The sequence below is a fragment of the Pecten maximus genome, chromosome 17 (assembly GCF_902652985.1).
Source record: "Pecten maximus chromosome 17, xPecMax1.1, whole genome shotgun sequence".
In the NCBI taxonomy this organism is placed as follows: Eukaryota; Metazoa; Mollusca; class Bivalvia; order Pectinida; family Pectinidae; genus Pecten; species Pecten maximus.
In genome coordinates, this window is record NC_047031.1 from 31,462,388 (window position 1) to 31,484,821 (window position 22,434).

General features: G+C 38.2%; 1 protein-coding gene across 1 annotated transcript; it reads right to left on the bottom strand.

Moving 5' to 3' along the window:
- Positions 1-520: 520 nt before the first annotated feature.
- Positions 521-19,343, bottom strand: LOC117315323 (peroxidasin-like). The gene is made up of 13 exons (XM_033869471.1): positions 19,292-19,343; positions 18,700-18,864; positions 16,687-16,819; positions 15,955-16,214; positions 15,352-15,531; positions 14,541-14,601; positions 13,529-13,635; positions 12,078-12,170; positions 11,155-11,404; positions 9,633-9,866; positions 7,883-8,095; positions 7,230-7,402; positions 521-669 (listed from the first exon to the last, which is right to left on the bottom strand). Exons 1-13 carry the CDS (start codon positions 19,341-19,343, stop codon positions 521-523), a joined length of 2,070 nt encoding a protein of 689 aa, XP_033725362.1.
- Positions 19,344-22,434: the final 3,091 nt, after the last annotated feature.

The window sequence follows — 22,434 nt, forward strand, 5'->3', positions numbered from 1 at the left end:
AAACCGATCATTCTCTTAATCGACCATTCTCTAAACCGATCATCCTCTAAACTGATCCTCCTCTTAACCGATCCTTCTCTTAACAGATCCTTCTCTAAACCGATTCTTCTGTTAATCGACCATTCTCTTAACCGACCCTTCTCTTAACCGATCCTTCTCTTAACCGATCCTTCTCTTAACCGACCCTTCTCTTAACCGATCCTTCTCTTAACCGATCATCGTCTTAACCGATCCTTCTCTTTACCGATCATTCTCTTAACGGATCCTCTTCTGAACCGATCCTCCTCTAACCGATCATCCTCTAAACCGATCATTCTCTTATTCGGTCCTCCTCTAAATAGCTCCTTCTCTAAACCGATCCTTCTCTTAACCGATCACCTTCTATTAACCGATCCTTCTTTTAACAGGTCCTCCTCTAAATAGCTCCTTCTCTAAACCGATTCTCCTCTGAACCGATCATCCTCTAAACCGATCCTCTTCTTAACCCATCCTCTTCTAAACCGATCCTCCTCATAACCGATCATTCTCTTAACCGATCCTTCTCAAAACTGATCCTCCTCAAAACTGATCCTCCTCTTAACCGATCCTCCTCTAAACCGATCCTCCTCTTAACCGATCCTCCTCTTAACCGATCCTTCTCTTTACCGATCCTCCTCTTAACCGATCCTCCTGTAAACGGACAACCTCTTCATACCGATCAAAATGTCAACGTTTGCGATCGATCGTTTTTTTATGATCCTTGTTATGTCATAATAACAAAAAACGAAAGCCAGCAGATAAGCTCAAAGCACAATTTAATAATAAATACAAAAGAAGGCACGTTACTGCGATTACAATATTACAATTTGACAATTGTAAATCAGTTCTGAAAACATATTTGTCTCTCGTGGTATTTATACTATATTGCCAAATCTTTCAAATTCATTCTCCAACCATCTCTTTTTTGGAATTATCTAACTCTCTTTTTGTAAAGAACCGCTCGTCAATAAACCCTTATAAACAAAACATTATACTTCCGGATAATTCTCCATGGGCCAACAACTGTCTAATACTTATATCTTACATTTTTGGACGGGTTATCTCCCTTTAATCACTGGTTGATGAAAATCATCAATGCAATAGCGAGAATCCGATGTCGACTTTTTTTTTCAACATTCATGAGGTCATAACAGCCTCGACGTCGGGCGATTCATGGTTAATATGTCCAGAAAGCCAAAGTTATTATAACATCATGAATGTTGAAAAACTAAATTTCATTCCTTATATTTACATTATGATTATTTTCTATTTTATCTGTTAAAGTCCTCAATGATTAAAAAAAACCAGGTTTTCATGTTTTTACCTGGGAGCAAAGTCGGATAGCCGATTTCCCGACAAAGTGTCAGACAGTTTTTAGCAGGTCTTAGAAAACGTCTAAACAACAACAACACAAACAAAATATAGCTCCATCTACGACACTTATTCTGTGAGATTCTATGGGCGATTTTTTGCTTTGAACATTTAGGAGATTATAACAACATTGGAAAGTTGTAAATATAGCATGATTCGTGTTTATTTAAAAGAACACAAGAATAAACAAAAATCCGACGGCGGAGAGTACTACCCGTTGTAACACGGTCCCCGACATTACTACACACTGTGACGGCGGAGAGTACTACCCGTGGTAACGCGGTCCCCGACATTACTACTCACTGTGACGGCGGAGAGTACTACCCGTGGTAACGCGGTCCCCGACATTACTACACACGGTGACGGCGGAGAGTACTACCCGTGGTAACGCGGTCCCCGACATTACTACACACGGTGACGGCGGAGAGGACTACCCGTGGTAACGCGGTCCCCGACATTACTACACACTGTGACGGCGGAGAGTACTACCCGTGGTAACGCGGTCCCCGACATTACTACACACTGTGACGGCGGAGAGTACTACCCGTGGTAACGCGGTCCGACATTACTACACACTGTGACGGCGGAGAGTACTACCCGTGGTAACGCGGTCCCCGACATTACTACACACTGTGACGGCGGAGAGTACTACCCGTGGTAACGCGGTCCCCGACATTACTACACACGGTGACGGCGGAGAGGACTACCCGTGGTAACACGGTCCCCGACATTACTACACACTGTGACGGCGGAGAGTACTACCCGTGGTAACGCGGTCCCCGACATTACTACACACTGTGACGGCGGAGAGTACTACCCTTGGTAACGCGGTCCCCGACATTACTACACACTGTGACGACTGAGAGTACTACCCGTGGTAACGCGGTCCCCGACATTACTACACACTGTGACGGCGGAGAGTACTACCCGTGGTAACGCGGTCCGACATTACTACACACTGTGACTGCGGAGAGTACTACTCGTGGTAACGCGGTCCCCGACATTACTACACACTGTGACGGCGGAGAGTACTACCCGTTGTAATGCCGTCCCCGACATTACTACACACTGTGACGGCGGAGAGTACTACCCGTGGTAACGCGGTCCCCGACATTACTACACACTGTGACGGCGGAGAGTACTACCCGTGGTAACGCGGTCCCCGACATTACTACACACTGTGACGGCGGTGAGTACTGCGTGGTAACGCCGTCCCCGACATTACTACACACTGTGACGGCGGAGAGTACTACCCGTGGTAACGCCGTCCCCGACATTACGACACACTGTGACGGCGGAGAGTACTACCCGTGGTAACACGGTCCCCGACATTACTACACACTGTGACGGCGGAGAGTACTACCCGTGGTAACGTGGTCCCCGACATTACTACACACTGTGACGGTGGAGAGTACTACCCGTGGTAACGCCGTCCCCGACATTACTACATTCAGTTGTGAGACCAAAATTGTCATGAAAAAAAATGAATACAATTGACACCAATGCTTTAAAGCATTCTAAATGTAAATATATAGTTGCAGGACTTAAATTTGAATTTGACATTCCCCATCGTAACACACGAACACTTAGTTGTAAAAAGGATGTAATTATTTTTTTAGATATATAATAAATGTACCTGAAAAGATCAAGCTTCTTTAACGAAAGGATGTAATTATTTTTTTGAAGATATATGTTTAATGATTTAAAGGAATTTACAGGAAACTGAGTTGAGCGCAGATTTCATATATGTGCATTAGAATGGTATTATGAATACGAGTCCAGGTGAACTATTCCGGCTTAGTCTCTGACGTTTTATTCAATAAGTCTGCCAGCTGCACCAGAATATGATTAATATATGTATAGAAAAATAAAACAATTTTTATCTCAAAACGTGACAAAATTGTTCTATTATATTTCTCATGTACCATTATACTGAAAACGATTGTTTGATTTCAAAATCCAAAGACGAACTGTTCACCCATAGTAACTGAATTAAAAGAATTTGATACTATTAACAATATTTCTACCACAATACCCTGTGTTATTCAACTCTCAGACCATCAGTTAATCATTACAGCCGTTGATTAACAATCTGTTTATACCACACGTGGTATAAACTCTGTACGCATTTCGATTGGCTGACACGCTGAACTTTGACCCAAGCTGCAATTGTTATTGACGTCATCAATAATGTAATGACGTCACATCACCGGGTCCCGGACGTCACCGGTACACTTTATTTGCATACGCGAAATTATACTTGGCCACGTTTCCCTTTGATTCAAGCCGATATTATTGTGGTAGAAACAGGTCACACGACTCGAAATTGTTGGATATGGAATTGATTTCACACTCATAAGTTATTTTTTAAAAGTTGCAAAAAACACTCGCTAAAACCAAATGAAAACTGAAAAGCGTACTTTTGAATAAATACAACATAATTCTATCTTTGAAGCTTGGTGTTGAATATCTATGCACTGACTTACATAATATTTGAATATTTCCGATTATAATAAATACACATTTAGAAAAAATAATAGGAAATGTCTAAAATATCACTGAATCAATATGAACTGATATATACAAGACAGTTCATGGTATTATACACACTTCAGACCACGTGTCTGGGAATTCCTAGCTCTAGAAATAGGACTAAACAAACATTAAGTTTGGTTCATTATTGTTAAACGCCCTGTCAACAGCTAAGGACAATAAGAACGGCCTCCCGTGCGTGTGACATGCATGTGTGTGGTGAGTGCGTTTGTGTGTTTTGGGAGACTGCAGTATGTTTATGTTTGTCTCCTTGGGATAGTCCGGAATGTTCACCGATTTATAGTGCTACCTCACTGAAACATGCTGCCGAAGACAACCAGCAGCACACCCCACCCGGTCACATTATACTGACAACGGGCGAACCAGTCGTTCCACTCCTAATATGCTGAGCGCTAAGCAGGAGAAGTACCTACCCATTTCTCGGCTAGGGGACAGAACCCAAGGCCTTCCTCACAGGGGCGAACGCTCAACTAAAGGCGAAAAGTGAGGCATTGTCAAGGAGACATTAAGAAGAAAAATGTTGTTATTGCGCCAAATTTTTTTCGTGTAATTTTTTAACATTGGTGAGTAGCCAACACCTTTAATGTCATAGGATCAACGATATTCATGTGAAAAAAAGTTATCCAGTTCTGAGAAAACGACTCTCAATTTGAATACATTTATCTTTAAAAAAAACCCCAACCTTTTATTGTTTTCATTTTCATAATCGTTCTGAAGGAGATAATGATGTTTTCGTAACGATAATATGATAACCTACCGATTTTCAATATTTTCAAATTTCACGTTCAATATTCAACGGAAAATAAGGTTACATGTGGTCCAGTTTATTTATAAATTATGATGGTATAGTCCAAGTGAAAATTTTTAAGATTTAATTAGGTTTTCACAAGGAGTATTGTGCCGTTTGTTCTTTATACATAAATTTCATCAACAAAAACATTTTTAAATTTCAGCATTAAGACAGAAAATGTATTCTGGACCAATAATTCGACAAGGGTATTAAGTTAAGAAATGAATGTCTAAAAGGAAGTAGAACGAGGAAGCATGGGTAAAAATGATAATGGTGAAAATGACATTCTTTTGAAATATTGAATTGGTGCATGTACATGTGTTTCTCTAAATGAAGAAGCACCACGTCAATAACTCAAACGGTTACATCTTTCACCAATATCATAATCATTGTGACATTATGATGCCAAAATGTAATGTTATCAACATAATTATAATGTAGCCCCGCCCTTTTGCAAAAAATTTTCATATATAATGTAAAAGAAGGAGCCTTGATTCTAGTATTTTAGTACAACACCATATTGATCTAACAAAAGCTTCATGATTGATAAATGTGGCGAAAGATGACACATAAAAGTGTTTCTGTATGTAGTTTCTGACGTCCGACATATCCATTCAACAGAACAATCCGATATCTAGATCAGGTATCCGGCTGCATAATTGCGTAGGGTTCGTACTGAAATAACAATTAAACAATTTTAGATAGTTATATTCATGCGTCCTCAATCATTGTTCTTTATGTATATTTAGAAAAAATAATAAAAATAACAACAAAGAAACAAGAGGCCCATGGGCCTTAACGGTCACCTGAGCTTTAAAATCTTTCAATTATTTGACCCCCTCGAGCTGTCATCCAAAGTTGATAAAAATGTAAACCAAGTTATGGTCAAAATATGTTTATCCTATAAAAACTATAGTAACGTTTCTCCACTCACAAGATCAAACTTTAAACTTGGTCTCAGATGACTTAAACAAATCTTTTTTTTTTTAAAGTAAGACATTCTAAAATTTGTTTTGTTGGTTTCAGAATACTCATATCTATTTGGAATGCAATTCACTGTTCTGACTAGATAAGTGTTAAATGTTTAATAAAAGAAGCCACTGAGGTCTTCGTCGATGTTCAATCATGATTAACATATTGTATGTTACTCCTGGGTTTAACATAAAAATGGCTTTACAAATCTGCTAGACAACGATTTTATTTATTTCATTTGTTTTATTAAGGTCAACCTAAATAATGACCAAGTTTTAACAGATTTGATAGATTAATTACAGGATTATATAAACCCTTACATGCATTCTGGGACCTTGTGGACATTACGTTGTATGTACTTCATGCCGGTATTCTCACAAAGCACTTTAGCCAAAGAGTGTTCCTTCAAAGCCGCGATTTGACCTGAAAAACAAAATACTGTAAAAGTTGATATTTTCGCGTGTGGAAATTTTCGCTTAGCCAGCTTCCAAAGTGTTCGCGGTGTGGATATTTTCGCGCCGTCAAGATATTTTTGCGCTAACTTGTATCTTTTATTTTTAGTATTTTTATGTGTTAATATATTCGCGTGTGGAAATTTTCGCGGAGATTTAATGATAGCGAAATAAGCGAAACTTTCCACACCGCGAGTATTTCCACTTTTACAGTAATCAGTTCAGTTTTAACTTTCTTTTATTTCAGTTCAAGTATGTTATCACAATGGAGGGACAATACACATTGAAATAGGAAGAAATAGAGGACATTTACGATAAGGGGGATCTGAACAGCGAATCCAGTTAAAAAAGTGATATTTTTAAAACGTGTAAATTTCAATTATTGTGCAATTTGACAGAAGCAACATGATGAACATTAATATGTATCATGGCAAACCGTGAGACTTGGTGTTGACGTGTTGTCGTGTAGTTTGTTAAGCTGTTTGTAAATTTCAGGGGGACGTACATTGTACATACGTAACTCATTTGTATCGCATATATTGGACAAAATAGCCATGTCGTTTTGCTCACCAGTGTCTAAAGCACAAAATAGGAGTATTGGTTTGACAAGATTTGACTTTATAATAATGTATAAACACTGGTGTTTTATTAGGACATTAAAATGGAAATTGCAGATATAAATGATATCACACAAATTATGTCTGATCCCAGTAATGGGGATATATCTATAAGCTGTTTTAACACCATGCGGCGAGATACAGCAGCCATATTCCTTACCCGCTTCACAAGATTCAGAAACCATAGACTGAACCGGTAGGTTTTGACGACAAGAAAACATACAAACAAAGGTATGGCGGGTGTCTTCGACGAAACATCAAACGAGCACCTGTCGGACCACCTGGTCTCATTATCATTGTTCTCTTCAGGTGAGAGCGAGTCCTAAATTCACGCTCTTTTAATTGAATTTTAATTGATGTTTGATTAGGAATGCGGTTTAGTTATCATGTCGTTATTATCTGTTATTTTTGGACGAATGAGTAAAACCAGGAAGTTGATAAAATAGTGATACTTACGAGTGTCGAATTCTCGAGAGGATGTCTTGTGTCGTTCAAAGTAAAAGCTGTCACCCTGTCTGAGACGTCTGAACTGTTCCCCGATGATACAGGCAAAGGTTGGACCGACCACCCCACCACGAACGTGCTTCTCCAAAATCCCACCAGCGAACAAATCGATATCATCAACATCTCTATGTAAAGAAACACACAAAACCGCATTTAAACACATAAAACATAACTACCAACTCCACGATAGAGCTTTTATTACTCTCTTTTAGAGACTGTTAACATATGCAAACCATACATATTTTAAAGCTGTTGGTTTGTACCACAATATCTTAGTAACCGTAGCTAAACTGTATACGTAAATGTACCACTATCTATTAACCTTTCCCATGCTGGGCCATCCCCCGCAAGTCGAAAAGGTCTTAGACCTACCAGTTACACATCTACAAGGTTGAATGTCCTTCACTAACCTTAGTAAGCTCTTTCTAGTACCTGACCGGAAGATCATCTCCTTCACTCACCCCAGGAAGCTCTTTCTAATACCAGACTAGAAGATCATATCCTTTTCTAACCTCCAGAATTTAAATGTACCTAATTTTCCTCTATTTGAACATATTGCATCTGAAATAGTATAATTGATATGGAAATACCCATAAAATACATACGCATATACGTCCTGGAGAAGTGCTCGATTTTCCGGGGTCATATTAGGAAGGTTTGGAAAAGTAGAAACTGTTTGTAATCTGCATGCCCTTCTAACTTCCATGTAGGATGCTAATCCATGGTCTCGTCCCCGCTGTATGTTGTTGGCGACTAAGTCGAAACTATCACCTGCTTCGTCTTCAAAAAGACGGTCCTGCACGGATTCACTAAACTCCCTATAACACAATCATATACCTTCATTAATTTCCAATTACAAGCATTGATTTGGTTGCATATTGTTTAACACACTAGCAACAGTTACAATAATTTCAAGTGGCCTCCCTAACGTACGATATGCATGTGTGTGGTGAATGTGTATGTGTTTTGGGAGATTGCGGTAAACTCGCGTTGCTTTCGTGATACCGCTGAACTCAAGAGTGCAACTAAATTGAAGCATATACACCCGTAACATACTAAGAATGACAAGATTTGGGATTTTCCTCAGACAAATATGTTTGTAACCCAGATGTATAGGTTAACCCTTCGTTAAGCTAACTATGCATGTACATTGTTAGTGTTGTGTACTTCTGTCATTGTTGTATAAAATGTAAGTTACCATATACAAAGATGATGTCTAAGAATTTGTGAATCGATGTATTAACTACATGTGCCTATAATATGTGCATCAAAAATAATGTTAAGGAATATGTATATTTACCATATATACAAAGAAAATGTTGAAGGATATATGAATCACTGTGTTTACCATATATACAAAGAAATGTTGAAGGATATATGAATCACTGTGTTTACCATATATACAAAGAAATGTTGAAGGATATGTAAATCACTGTGTTTATCATATATACAAAGAAATGTTGAAGGATATATGAATCACTGTGTTTACCATATATACAAAGCAAATGTTGAAGGATATATGAATCACTGTGTTTACCATATATACAAAGTCAATGTTTGAGAATATGTGAATCACTGCAATGTATAAATGTGACCTCTTCTTCCACACAAAGTGTGGCTAAGTGAAATACAACCAAGCAAAAATGAAGCAAGCCAATACTTGTTTGATTTAGTCTACTTAGCGCAGCCTCGGAGTAGGTATGTTATGTTATTTGCAATGTCTCCTACATATAGAATACACGGAAGAACATCATCGATTCTTTAGAAGGCTAACTTTCAGTCCACTTATACGATAAACATGCAGGGGTGGGATATGTTAGACCTTCTTTAGGGCTCTCCAATGTCCCCTGAACATTTATTCCATTATATGAAGCAAATTTGAAAATACCGTTCAAAGACACCTAGAACATCTGCACCGGCTTCTTTTGATGTCTTTGGCATGTTCGGTGATATTCCGGTCATATAACCAAATTCATATGTAAGTACACACAATCATTTCCGCTTTGAACTCCGTTTATAATTCTGGTTATTGACATTAACGCCAACCTATGGAACGCCAGAGCTGCCTGATATGATAATTGTTCATTAAATGATTGATTTGATGCGAATCTCCCCTTTTGAAGCCCCACCCCATTGGTCCAAGAATCAAGCCAGGCTCAGTTATATGAAATAATACTGTTCTCCCCCGATGATGTTTTACATCAAATGGATATAATTCACCTTAGGGTTAAGAAGAAGTAGGATTTTTAAGCTAAAAAGTTCCCCATTTCCCCTCTGATCCTAGGAGTCATAGCAGCCCATTCTATGTCCTCCCTCAAAGATATTTCACATCAAATTTACTTAATTATTTCATACCTGTCAACAACATGGGATTTAGTCGTTGTCAGATATCGTAACAACTTTTTCATGAGATCTTTGTGTTGTACTTCAATCGGCTTAAAAAATGTCTCACTGACATGTTTCGTATAGTCGGTTGAAAGATCCTCATTCATGAATGCGAAATGGTTCGGGATTAAGGAATGACCAAAGCGGAAGGCTCCGGTGGAAAACTCGTTCAATATAGACGGATCCACTTCTGGATCATAGCCTCTGCAAAAGAACAAACATTGGTTAGATTTCTACATCTTTGACGAAAAACATGCTTTATTTTCGGGGCTTATAGGACTACTAAAATATCTTTCCTGAAAAAGTGGTCCTCTGATGCGCTGGTATCAAAATATTGAAAATTGAGTAGTTGATGAAATATTTCAATTTCTAGTATTAACTAAACTGACGCCAAAATATAATATAAACGTCCTTTCCCAAATAACTGTATGTTTATGACGCTTGTTGGCCCGGATGGAATCGCGCCCGGTCTTATTGTGGGAGGAAACCGGAGTACCCAGGAAAACAGGAAAATATGTTCACGTCCGATCGGGGGATCAAACATAGGCCGTCTAGATGGATGGCAAGTGTGTTGTCACTGCACGTTCCACCCGACCACCCATTACATTTGCTAAGCTCTTGTGGTGACGCTACTGCTTAGCAGTCTGAAGGTTCGGAGTTCGAATCACAACTTTTTATTGTTTTATAGGTTATTATGCTTCTTTCTTCCTTCTAATTTTCTTGGTTAAATTAAGAATATTTTTAATATTAAAAGTACAGCTTCAGGCAGTGTCAAGGGAGACATTAGAAAGAAAGAAAAAGTTGGAAAGAAGGGAAAAGATTTGATACGAAACAAGGATGTATAGTATTGCAACAGCAATACAAAGTCCCCTGCCTGACCCAGGAGTGCACCTATATATTTCCCATTTTTTAAACTACGTGTTATACTGATCACGTATACCAAGTTTCGTTAAAATCGGAGAAGTACTTTAGGAGTTGTTCGAACACGCCTCAACCAATGAGAAGCCGGCGGAAATTTTGAAAAATGTTTTTTTTTCGAAAAGAAAAATTGGGATGCACAACTACATGTTATAGTGATCATGTATACCAAGTTTCGTTAGAATCGGAGTAGTACTTTAGGAGGAGTTGTCCGGACAAGCCTCAACCAATGAGAAGCCGGCAGCCATTTTGAAAAATGAATTTTTCGAAAAAAATGTGGGATGCTCAACTACAATAAATGTACATGTTATACTGATCATGAATACCAAGATGCGTTAAAATCGGAGTAGTACTTTAGAAGGAGTTGTCCGGACAACTATTGCGTGACAGACAGACAGACGGACGGAGGGTAAACTATAGTCCCCCCCCCCCCGTTTTTCAAACGGCAGGGGACTAATAAGCCACCTCCTGCAGTCATTATCTGTTTAATGTAAGTTTGAATAAAGTAATCGTCTTTTATGTGTTAAACGTTTTAATGTTTGTATATGAGTATAAAAGCCACACATGTCCTCACCTGTACTGCTGTTCTTTTAGTTGGTGCTTCCTCATTGTCTTCGAACCTAGAACTTCTGGTAAGAATTCGTAGAATGTGATTTTCTGCATGATACCAATGATGATACGTCTAGTCTCCTCGAATAACCTGTTGTTGTTGCGGCGAAAACGTCGACATTTCTTTGCGAGTTTATAAGCGATACGGTTATGTTCGCGGAGGAAAACAATATGCATCATGCCAAGGTTTAGTATTTCATTTGCTCGCTCATCTCCTGAAATTATACAAATATAGACTACATTTATAAAAGTATTTAGAATGATATGCTTATATATAATGATTTTATTTTTGCAAAAAGGGCCGAGTGGTCAATGTGTCCCGACATTCTCTAGAAGATAGAAAGAAAAGACAATATGCATCATGCCAAGGTTTAGTATTTCATTTACTCGCTCATCTCCTGAAATTATACAAATATATATGTTTATATATAATGATTTTATTTTTGCAAAAAGGGCCGAGTGGTCAATGTGTCCCGACACTATGTAGAAGATAGTCAAGCACTGACGGTCGTCTTCTACGATCAACATGCCATGGGATGTTGGGTATATTGAGCCTAATTGACGGCAGACAAAAAACAAAAACCAACCCCTACCTTGCTGGAGGACCACACAATTATTGCACATGTTCATGCTCGGGTTTAGATTGATATTATTGACTCATATTTTAACAAAGTAAGCCATTTATAGGCAGCATCTCCGACCAAAAAGGCCGCTGACTATAATATACCAAATCTGGACACGGCAGTCCATGATAATATACCAAATCTGGACACGGTTGTCCACTTACTATAATATACTAAACCTGCCTTGATGTTTGTAGATACTATGATCATATATTTGTATACTCGTCGTAACGTTTCTAAACACGTTGACCATGGGTATACATACCTGCTTTTAGGCAACGTTCCGTGTGGTCAGCGGTCAATGCACACGTGTCCCTCGGGCCAGGGGGAGGCAGGTTGTCGGGAGAGGACATTAAACCTTCAAATGATAGGAATAATATTGCAAATGTATCTTCAACGAAATGTGAATATCTTATATTTCGTTTTAGATACGCGATGAGTAAATGGCGAATTCAAATCTCGCGAATATTTGAAAGGAAATATCTGAAGAAGTTAGTTCGCAAAATAAAGTATTCACGAAATCTCAATTATTTACAGTAATTATGATCAAATGAAAACAATACCAAACGAAATGCAAATCAACCATTTATTAATCCTTCGCTGCATCTGCATCTGAACTCCCCAAAATAACGGCGGATTTAAATGCGGCGAATAAACAGCATCGTTATCATTGGCCAAAAACAAATGCAATACCTCCGCTTCTGTTCCTCAGTGCAGTCATTTCCGAAAAGCTCGAACCATAGATGTTAGAGGCATCCACGAAACTCGTGATCTGATTAGTGTCTCCCTGTTACCTGCCAAACAAGGGAACAAAAATTATCTGATTCAGTTTCTCCCTGTGACTTACAAAACAAAGGAAACAAACTTTTATCTGATTCAGTGTTTCCCTGTCACCTACCGATGCAAACAAAGGAAACAAAACATTATTTGATTCAGTGTCTTTCTACAACCTACCAAACAAAGGGAACAAAAAAACCCGTGATCTGATTCATTGTCTCAGTGTGACCTACCAAACAAAGGGAACCTGTTAACTCTCTATGTATCTAAAGTCTATGTAACACTGGTAAATACTAGCCGCAATATACCGCTCGGCTAGAGAGATCTTCTCTTTAGCTCGATCGGTTGAGCATAAGACTAGTAAGCCAGAGGTCCCGGGTTCGATCCCTAGCGGAGGCAGTGGTTTAAATTTAATTTATCATGCGCTCTGTTACATCATCGCTAGTAAATGTTGATGTGACGTGATATGGTCGTCGACGTTAAGTATACGAGATATAGTTAATCCCAACACCAGTACCCACAGGATCACCTGAGAATTATACGAGATATTATTATTTCTTCCCTAGCAACCATGGAATCACTCGTGAACTATGCGTGAAAAGTATTGTTATACCATATTGTTGAATTTCATTCTAGATTTTAATTATTTCTAACTGATTTAACACGGAATACAGTCAGGTAAGTATTTTGTATGCCTATTAGACGTAATCACTTCTTACGAATTATGCTAACAATGCTAATTATGCAGAGAACAAATAAAATCCATTTTTCCATTGGAATAATTCATGAATACGAAAACAAAAAGGTATATGCATGTTTCGAAATAACAGTTGAAACATCGAGTAAATGAACCAAAGCAAGATCAATCATATCGGTGCCATGCCCTTGTGTGGTCAAACATGTTTACTGAGAAATACTTCTAGTGCGCATGACACTTACTCACACCACAGCCGGTCTGGATCGCTGGGGACGATCTGGCAAAGTTAAGACAGTCCTTACGGAAATGAGGATCTCCAGCGGTTACATTGATGGGGAAACATTCGGGTCTACAACAAGACAATGAAGCCATTGTAGTGATTACATGTTGGTTCTTATCCTGATTGATTCACTGCTTTTATAAGCCAAGACATATCCGAGATTCGATGATGAGTTGGTATTTAGTCAGTTTTGTATTTACTCGTTCACCACAGACATTCACGACCTTGTCGTAGCCCCCTTAATAAACATACACAACACTTCACGCATGCATCTCACACACATAGAAGGCCGTCCGTAAATGACCTAAGCTGTTGAGAGGAATTAAACAATACGCAGACATGGGAGGCCGTCCGTAAATGACCTAAGCTGTTGAGAGGAATTAGACAATATGCAGACATGGGAGGCCGTCCGTAAATGACCTAAGCTGTTGAGAGGAATTAAACAATACGCAGACATGGGAGGCCGTCCGTAAATGACCTAAGCTGTTGAGAGGAATTAGACAATACGCAGACATGGGAGGCCGTCCGTAAATGACCTAAGCTGTTGAGAGGAATTAAACAACACGCAGACATGGGAGGCCGTCCGTAAATGACCTAAGCTGTTGAGAGGAATTAGACAATATGCAGACATGGGAGGCCGTCCGTAAATGACCTAAGCTGTTGAGAGGACATTAAACAATACGCAGATATGGAAGGCCGTCTTTAAATGACCCTCGCTGTCCATAGAACGTTTAACAGTACAAACCAAACCATACCAAGACATAGAAGGCCAAACATACAACTGGGCTTCTCTTAAGTTGGCATGCACAGGAAAGCCGTCCTTTAACTTCAACATTGTCACAGGGGCGAATGCTCAATGCAAATGCATACGGTAATATAGGAGGCAAGGCCACATTATGGAGAAAATAAATTTCTTGAGAAGGAAACGAAAGTACACTGCATATAATTTGCAAGAAATAGAAGAAAACAATTACCTGTCGATTAGAAGACCATTCGGCATTTTTAAACAGCAATCAATATCGGCGCCATTTTGCCCTAATAAAACAACAAAAAGCATACAGGGTTTACACATTAGTCTACTTATCAAGGTGTATTAACATGATTAAGATGTGATTGATCTTTGTCAGTGCATATCTATAATAAGGAATACAAATAAAAGCTGCCCTTTAACGCGTCTAATTAATGCTTCCTGTTTTATTATCCAGTTAAGAATCTGTAATCACCGGGAACACTAGCATTACAATGCTACATAACACTGAATCAAGAAGTCTGTTGTTGGACGATGCTTCGCCAATTTAAGAAATTTAAGGCCAAACAATACTCAATAAATAAGACAAAGAAAATGGTAAGAAATAAAAAAAAAAAAATTATTGATATCATATGGTTGATAAACACATTAGATATAATTGTATTGATCTATGGCAATTAAATAATTAAATATTATATAAGTGATGTGGAAACCATATCGAATATCAGGGGTAATAATTCAGGACTCGCGTATATTGTTGAATCAACATCACAAAGGGAATAAAGTTGTGTGATTTATGATGTTCTTGGACGGGACGGACACAATTACCCCCCCCCCCCCCCCCCCTTAAAACAAAAATAAAAAACAAATAACAAAATGACGGAACCATTAATGCTAGCAGCCAAATAGAAAGGTAATGAGAAGGGGAAACGAATACTGCAACGAACTTATTACCTGTCAAGACGAACAGATCTGATCAAATATACAAAAAGACCAAACAAAATCAAACCACGGGACACAACTATGAGTGTATTTACCTTTTTCATGTGGAGTGAATGTTAGATCGTGATCGATGAATTGCCCCATGGCCATTAACATATGCGTGTGTGTTGGGTGGTTATTAAACTCGAAATGTCTGAACACTTTCACGGATACGTCCCTTGCGCTGGGAAGTAAACCTCCAGCGACGGAGTCAATACGAGGTGTGTCTCCCATATCTGCAAAACATCACAGCAACAAAGAATGTACTGAAAACCAAATTATTTTCATAGGGACTAAATTTCGGGTTTTTACGCCTAATTTACACCGAGTTCCAAGAATACATCTATGAAATATTAATACCTTAGAAAAATAGTCCCCGCATCATTTCCGTTAATTGTTTTTTTTTTCTTCGCCATCAGTTAACATGAAATCAATCTTATTTAACACGATTTTGTTTTCATTATCATTGCGATTATAAATATCAGGAGCTATCTACATATCTTCCCACATACGCTCTCCATATGTCCCTGTTTTTCTCAATCCATATATACATAGTAGCTACAATGTATGGTACATCGCAGAGGACAGATTTTATTAAAAGTGAAAACACAATTCGATCCGATATGTTACGCGAGAAAACAAACAAAATAACAACTTACTTAAATCGTCCCCATACAATGGAGGGAGAAACCGGGCATGGGGAGTACCAGCACGTCCCCACGTCGGGTTATTGATGTTGTTACATAAACCATCAGCCGTTCGGAATCGTTCGTTTAAGTGACTTTTACAAAACTGTTTTACTGCAGCAATGTCTCCAGCACACCCTCCCTCCTCCATAATACCCTGCTCTGCACTCTGGGTTTTCCATTCCTCGCGGAAGGCTGGGTCGGACAGGATTTCTCTGGGATTCATCGAAGATCTGTATTCATAAAAAAATAAACATGCAGCTGGATGACGAACATTCGTGATTATTGTTTGTTGCGTTATTTCAGGGTTTAACGTCATCGCAACAGCCAGGGTCGTATGGGGACGGGTGTCATGGAGACATCAACAGATCGTGTAAATGTGCGGACAGGAACATACCGCAGCCTCCAAAAATACACATCCAAAGTCATCACACGCATGCATATCGTACGCACGGGAAGCCGTCCCTGAATGACCTTAACTGTTGATTGGACGATAACAGTAACACAATAAACAATATGAATGTCAAAACATTAAAGGGGACTCGGGTTCGGGAAGGGGATCACTTTTGATACGATTGAGAAATATGATACTATCACACAAAATAGAAAACGGGTATAATATATCACATACAGTGACACTTCGGAGACTAAAGATCGCCAGGAACTCTTACCAATAACAACTATCAACTGAGTTTAAACCATTACCTTTGGACGATATATCGAGTAGCGGCCAGGTAAAACACGGCATGTCGTTCCATGTACTGAGCAAATGGTGAAGGCTTCATCATCAAGCCCATCTTCCAACGGCAGCCATGCTCTAATCCCGCCACATCGTACTCTATAGTCAACACGTAAATCAAAATTAATCAATTCTTAACTACTGCGAAAAACATCATTGCAACTTATTTATGAATAAAAGGGTGATTAGCAGTTGGAATAATCTGCGGTCAGGGGGGACAACTGTTATAATTCGTCGCTTTGTGTTCACATCTTTCAGTCGTCATCGCCGGTGTCATAAGCATTTGGAATAATCTGCGGTCAAGGGGGGCAACTCTTACAACTTCGTCTGTTTGTGCTAACATCTGTCAGTCGTAACCGCCAGTGTCAGGTTTAAAAAAAATGGACTTTACTTAAAACAGGTATTCAGTAGATACATGTCCACGCATTAAACCAGCTATAAGGCTAGACGGTAAAACGATTAGACATTTCATCTGAGCGACCAGTAGAGTAGACTGGGTTACCATGTTGGTTAGTCATCTGTCTCATTAAAGCATGCAAACACACACAGTCAGCGGGCGTGAATAGGAAGCTGAATTAAAGTAATTAATACACACTTTTAAAGAAAATATGAAACACAACACCCGACGAGATAGTGCAGTATAAAGTACGGTGTCTTCCGTGAAATGATCGAAAATGTCAAAGTGCAAATCCAAAATATGTACAACTGGAAAATTCATTTAGATTTTTCAAAGTATCGTTGATTACACTTCTTAATCTCGAGTGTTGACAATTTGATAATGACCACATCAAAAGTCGGTCAAGTTACAGCAATTTTATCGGTAAATTATTCCCTCGTTCCGTTCATAATTGAACCGTAAAAGGAAGAAAATTTTGAAAAAACTTTCAATAACCACGTATTTTGGTAAAAACATCAAATAAAGAAATTTAAAAAAAAAGATGAAGAATACGGCTGGCTCGGAGAAAGTTTTGTCAGAGGTTTGGTAGTGATACGAGACCAAAAGACTCTTTCGTCATAGTGTATGAAGGATAGGGATATTCCAACATCGGAATGTAGTGTAGAGGATAGTATGTAGAGGTAATCAGAGATGGAAGGGTGGTGTCGTTTGGAACTCGGGCCGAAATACTGGTTGGTGACAGTAGCAAGGAATCATGTAAATACCAAACTAACGAAAAGTACTAGGTCCCCTTAACGCTGAGCAAACTACTAGGTCCCCTTAACGCTGAGCAAAATACTAGGTCCCCTTAACGCTGAGCAAAATACTAGGTCCCCTTAACGCTGAGCAAAATACTAGGTCCCCTTAACGCTGAGCAAAATACTAGGTCCCCTTAACGCTGAGCAAAGTATTAGGTCCCATTAACGCTGAGCAAAATACTAGGTCCCCTTAACGCTGAGCCACGCAATTAAACCATGTGAAGGGTCCCATTTTTTTTTGTTTTTTTTTAGGGAATGAACATCCAAGCAACATCCAGGGTAATATGGAGACGGATATAATGGATTAAGAAAACAAAACAGAGAAAGATGGATCAATGACGAAATAACGGAAAGATTTAAGATCCTAAGCGTTGCAATATGGACATGCAGAAGATATGGTATAGTCCCTTCAAATATGTCTTAGGTAGCCATGTACAGTAGAAATACATAATTCTGAAAAAAGGCATATTTATTAAATGTAAATTTAGCCTGTTAACCCTACATATGACATATACCAAAGAATATATATCTGTAATCTATATAACATTTGCCATTTTGATAAAGCTGTGAAGAATAAATAGTTTTTTTTTTATGTTTTTCAGACCTGTGAAAACTATGATAGCTACTTCAAAAAGCTTTAGAAGTAGCAAAATATCAGAATTTTAGAAAAACGGCAATGTTGACAGTTTATACTTGTTTCTGTTTAGTACCTACAATCAATTGTTTTAGCCTAATAAAATAGATATTTGCATATGCGTCCATCTATTTCTATTTCATGGACTTACCATGGAAGTTTGGTTTGATGACGTCATAACGCTCAGTTACGGCCTGTCGTCCTTTATCAAAAGCTCGTTTCACAAGTTCCGCATGGGACTTTGCGCATACACCTTCATACAAAACTCCAAATAGTAGGAAGGCAAGCGAACGCCATTTGAAAAGGACTGCCATTTCTGTAGAAAAATATGTAAAAATATACTGATACCATATGTGTAGTTCTTGCGGTTTTTGGGTTTTTTTTTTATTCTTTTTTTGTTTTATTTTTGATATTGCATATTGTAAACAACAATTTCTTATGATACAATTATTGTATGGGTGTGAAAGAAATAGCGCTTTTATTGTCCCAGTGACATAAACTATTTCGAGGCAAAGCCGAGGGAAATAGTTAATGTCAAGGGGACAATAAAATATTCTTTTTAGAAATACACATAAATAACTGTTTTATTATACCAACATTTAAATAATTCAATTTTGCGCTCGAACCAGTGATCATATCCTCCACTTTTCCTAATGTTTTTCGAGCATATTGTCTTTCAGCATGCTAACTGCATTTTTTATGACTTATGTGTTAGTGATGTCTTTTCCAGAAAAATATTTTACCAAGCACTTCTTTATCCAGATAATCGAAGCTTGTATATGTAGATGAAGCCATTTTCCGAAATGTTCTTGTAGCATACGCTTGAACGATTATAGTAAACAAACTGTGTCTGCTTCGTCTTGGCCTCGAAAAAGTAATTTGGAGGGATAATGGATGAGGAAGAGGGCGTTGAATTAAGAGAATAAGCCAAAGGGTGGTGAGGCAAGGAAGGATAAGGATGATGATATTGAACTGGCGGACAAACTGGAGCACTTGAAGTAAGGAGGACGGAAAGAAGGGTACTGAGCTCTAGGAGGACCAAATGACCAATGCTTTTGATTTAGCATTGTTATCAACAACTATTGTCGTCAGGGGCGGCCTCCTCTTTGCGCAGTTGATTTGGTTTAGCATTGTTTAACGTCTTATCAACAGGTATGGTAATTTAAGGACGGCTTTCTCTATGTGCAAGATACATCCGTGGTATAGTTTTGGCTCAATATTGTTTAACGTCCTATCAACAGCTACGGTCATTCAAGAACGGCCTCCTGTGTGGGTTTGGTTTAGGTTTACTACTGTTTAACGTCCTATCAATAGCGAAGGTCATTTTAGGACGGCCTTCCCTGTGTGAGGGATGACATGTTTTTGTTTGTCTCCATGTAACAGCACCTAAATGATGACGCTGCCTTTAAAGTGCTATCGCACTGAAGCATACTGCCGAAGACACTTTTCGTTCACAACATACCATCCAGTCACAATATACCATCCAGTCACAACATACCATCCAGTCACAATATACCATCCAGTCACAACATACCATCCAGTCACAACATACCATCCAGTCACAACATACCATCCAGTCACAATATACCGAGATATATGCGTAAGGTGTTTGTTTTAACTATGATTTGAATTGCATTTAATACAAGAGTTAACAATTTCGTCATTGTTTTTAATGATTATAATAAGGTTTGGTTTGGTTTATTTTGTTTAACGTCCTATTACCATCTAAGGTCATTTAAGGACGCACCTATAATAAGGTGAAACTTTCAAACGTATCAATTGCAGTTTGGGTCAGGAAAGATCAAATGTCTTATAATGCTGTCGATGGTAGTTGAGGTGATTCATCTGGGATGCAATTTGTTTTCATCTTGGTCAGAAAGGAGTCCTTCCTCTCAAAATTAGTACTGTTCTGGATCTGTTTGATTTTGGATGATGTTTCAACATTTAAGGTGAAATAAATTCATATTGTACTTTCATTCAAAATATTGAAAGCTTTTATCTATTTCTATAACAAATGATGCCAATAGTTTGATTTATGAGTAACACAATATTCATCTTGCTTTTCAATAAAAATCATCACCATAATGGATACATTAATATAGGATTTATTATTATTATAATGGATACATTAACATAGACTTTTTTCATCGTAAGCGATATATTAAAGCTATGATTCCTTCTGAAAACTTAGTTTCAGTAATGACATGGTCTCTAATATCAACAGTTCTAATGTTTCCAATGTTAATGTTTTTCAATTAATTATTCCATTATTTTTATTAACGACGTTCAGTTTTTTAGTATACAGAATTTTGATATAAAACAACAGCAAACACATTGTTTTAGTTGAACATTTTTAGAATAGACCTCTCCATTGTGTGATTGCAAATGTATTGATATACAGTTTTGTCTCTAAAGACACAAATGAGTAAATGCAATCAACGCGTACCAATTCTATATTTCCATTTCTTGTTATGAAAAACATATTTCAAAAATTCACCTTAATTACTAAATCTATTCTTTGCCATAGCAGCCATGCTGGTGCGTTTCGAACGCTACTGTAATGAAAACCTTGATAACTGAATTATGTCCTTATATTTGACACAATAAAGTAAATTATTTGAAATATTTTTTATATCAGAAAATGGACAATTTCTGATACTGACTAGTATACATCACCATAGACACTCATTACTACGGAAGCGTATTAGGGCCACATTTAAACTTTTTTTTAGTTTTAATTTCCACACTTTGCTAAACTATAAATTTACAGATTAAAGTGCAAATTGTACACATTAAAGTGTTTAATTTACACATTTAAGTTTGGAAAATAAAAAAAAAAAAGTTTACATGTGGCCCTAATACGCTTCCATAAATTACTGACCGTAAAGTGATATGACTTGTTTATCGTCTTATTGGGTCATAAAAAATGTCTTAAGTTTTAAATGAACGATTAATGTTTTATAATAGATTCCCATTCTACATTCCACTCGTGTCTTCAAAATGCGTGCTATACGCTGTATACGCTATTTACTTAGTTTACTGGTACAATCTGGAGGGGCCGCGGTGGCCGAGTGGTTAAGGTGTACCGACACTTTAACACTAGCCCTCCACCTCTGGGTTGCGAGTTCGAAGCCTACGTGGGACAGTTGCCAGGTACTGACCGTAGGCAGGTGTTTTTCTCCGGATACTCCGGCTTTCTTCCACCTCCAAAACCTAACACGTCCTAAAATGACCCTGGCTGTTAATAGGACGTTAAACAAAAACAAACCAAACACTCCACTATTTATATAATTAAACGGTCCCTCAACAATTTGAGTATTTAGGGTCAAAAACACCGAAGAAGGTTACATCCACAAAAGAAAACACCTTAGGCTCGAAACAAAAATTAAAAGGTAAAACTTATCTGAAACTCACCGATATCAACTCGTTAAAAAACACATAATTTATTTAATTTGCAAGTAAATTGTCAAATATTAGCGGTGCATATATTGCACATTGCATCATGTATGTATTACAGCTCGGTAATGAAAATAATGTACTTAAAGAGGCTTACCCGCAGACGGACCGGTAAACGGCACATCTCCGATCACTAAATAAACTTCAGTACACGTTTCTATGTGACAAAATTAGAGGCTTTCCGACTTTATTTCTTGAAAACAATTACAGAATATGTATTTAAAAGACGTTTTAAACCCAACCTGAGAGGGAAATGTATGGAATATAACGGCAAATCTTCTTTGTAAATCGCCGCTGCCTTTGACGTTATCACTGTGCGGCACTGTGCACGTGCTTGTTTCTCTGATGTGTCAATCAAATTAGACTCCACTTTATAGCGGGGACTTATTGCGGGTTGTGATTAAAGAGGCTTGCCCGCAGAGAGATCAGA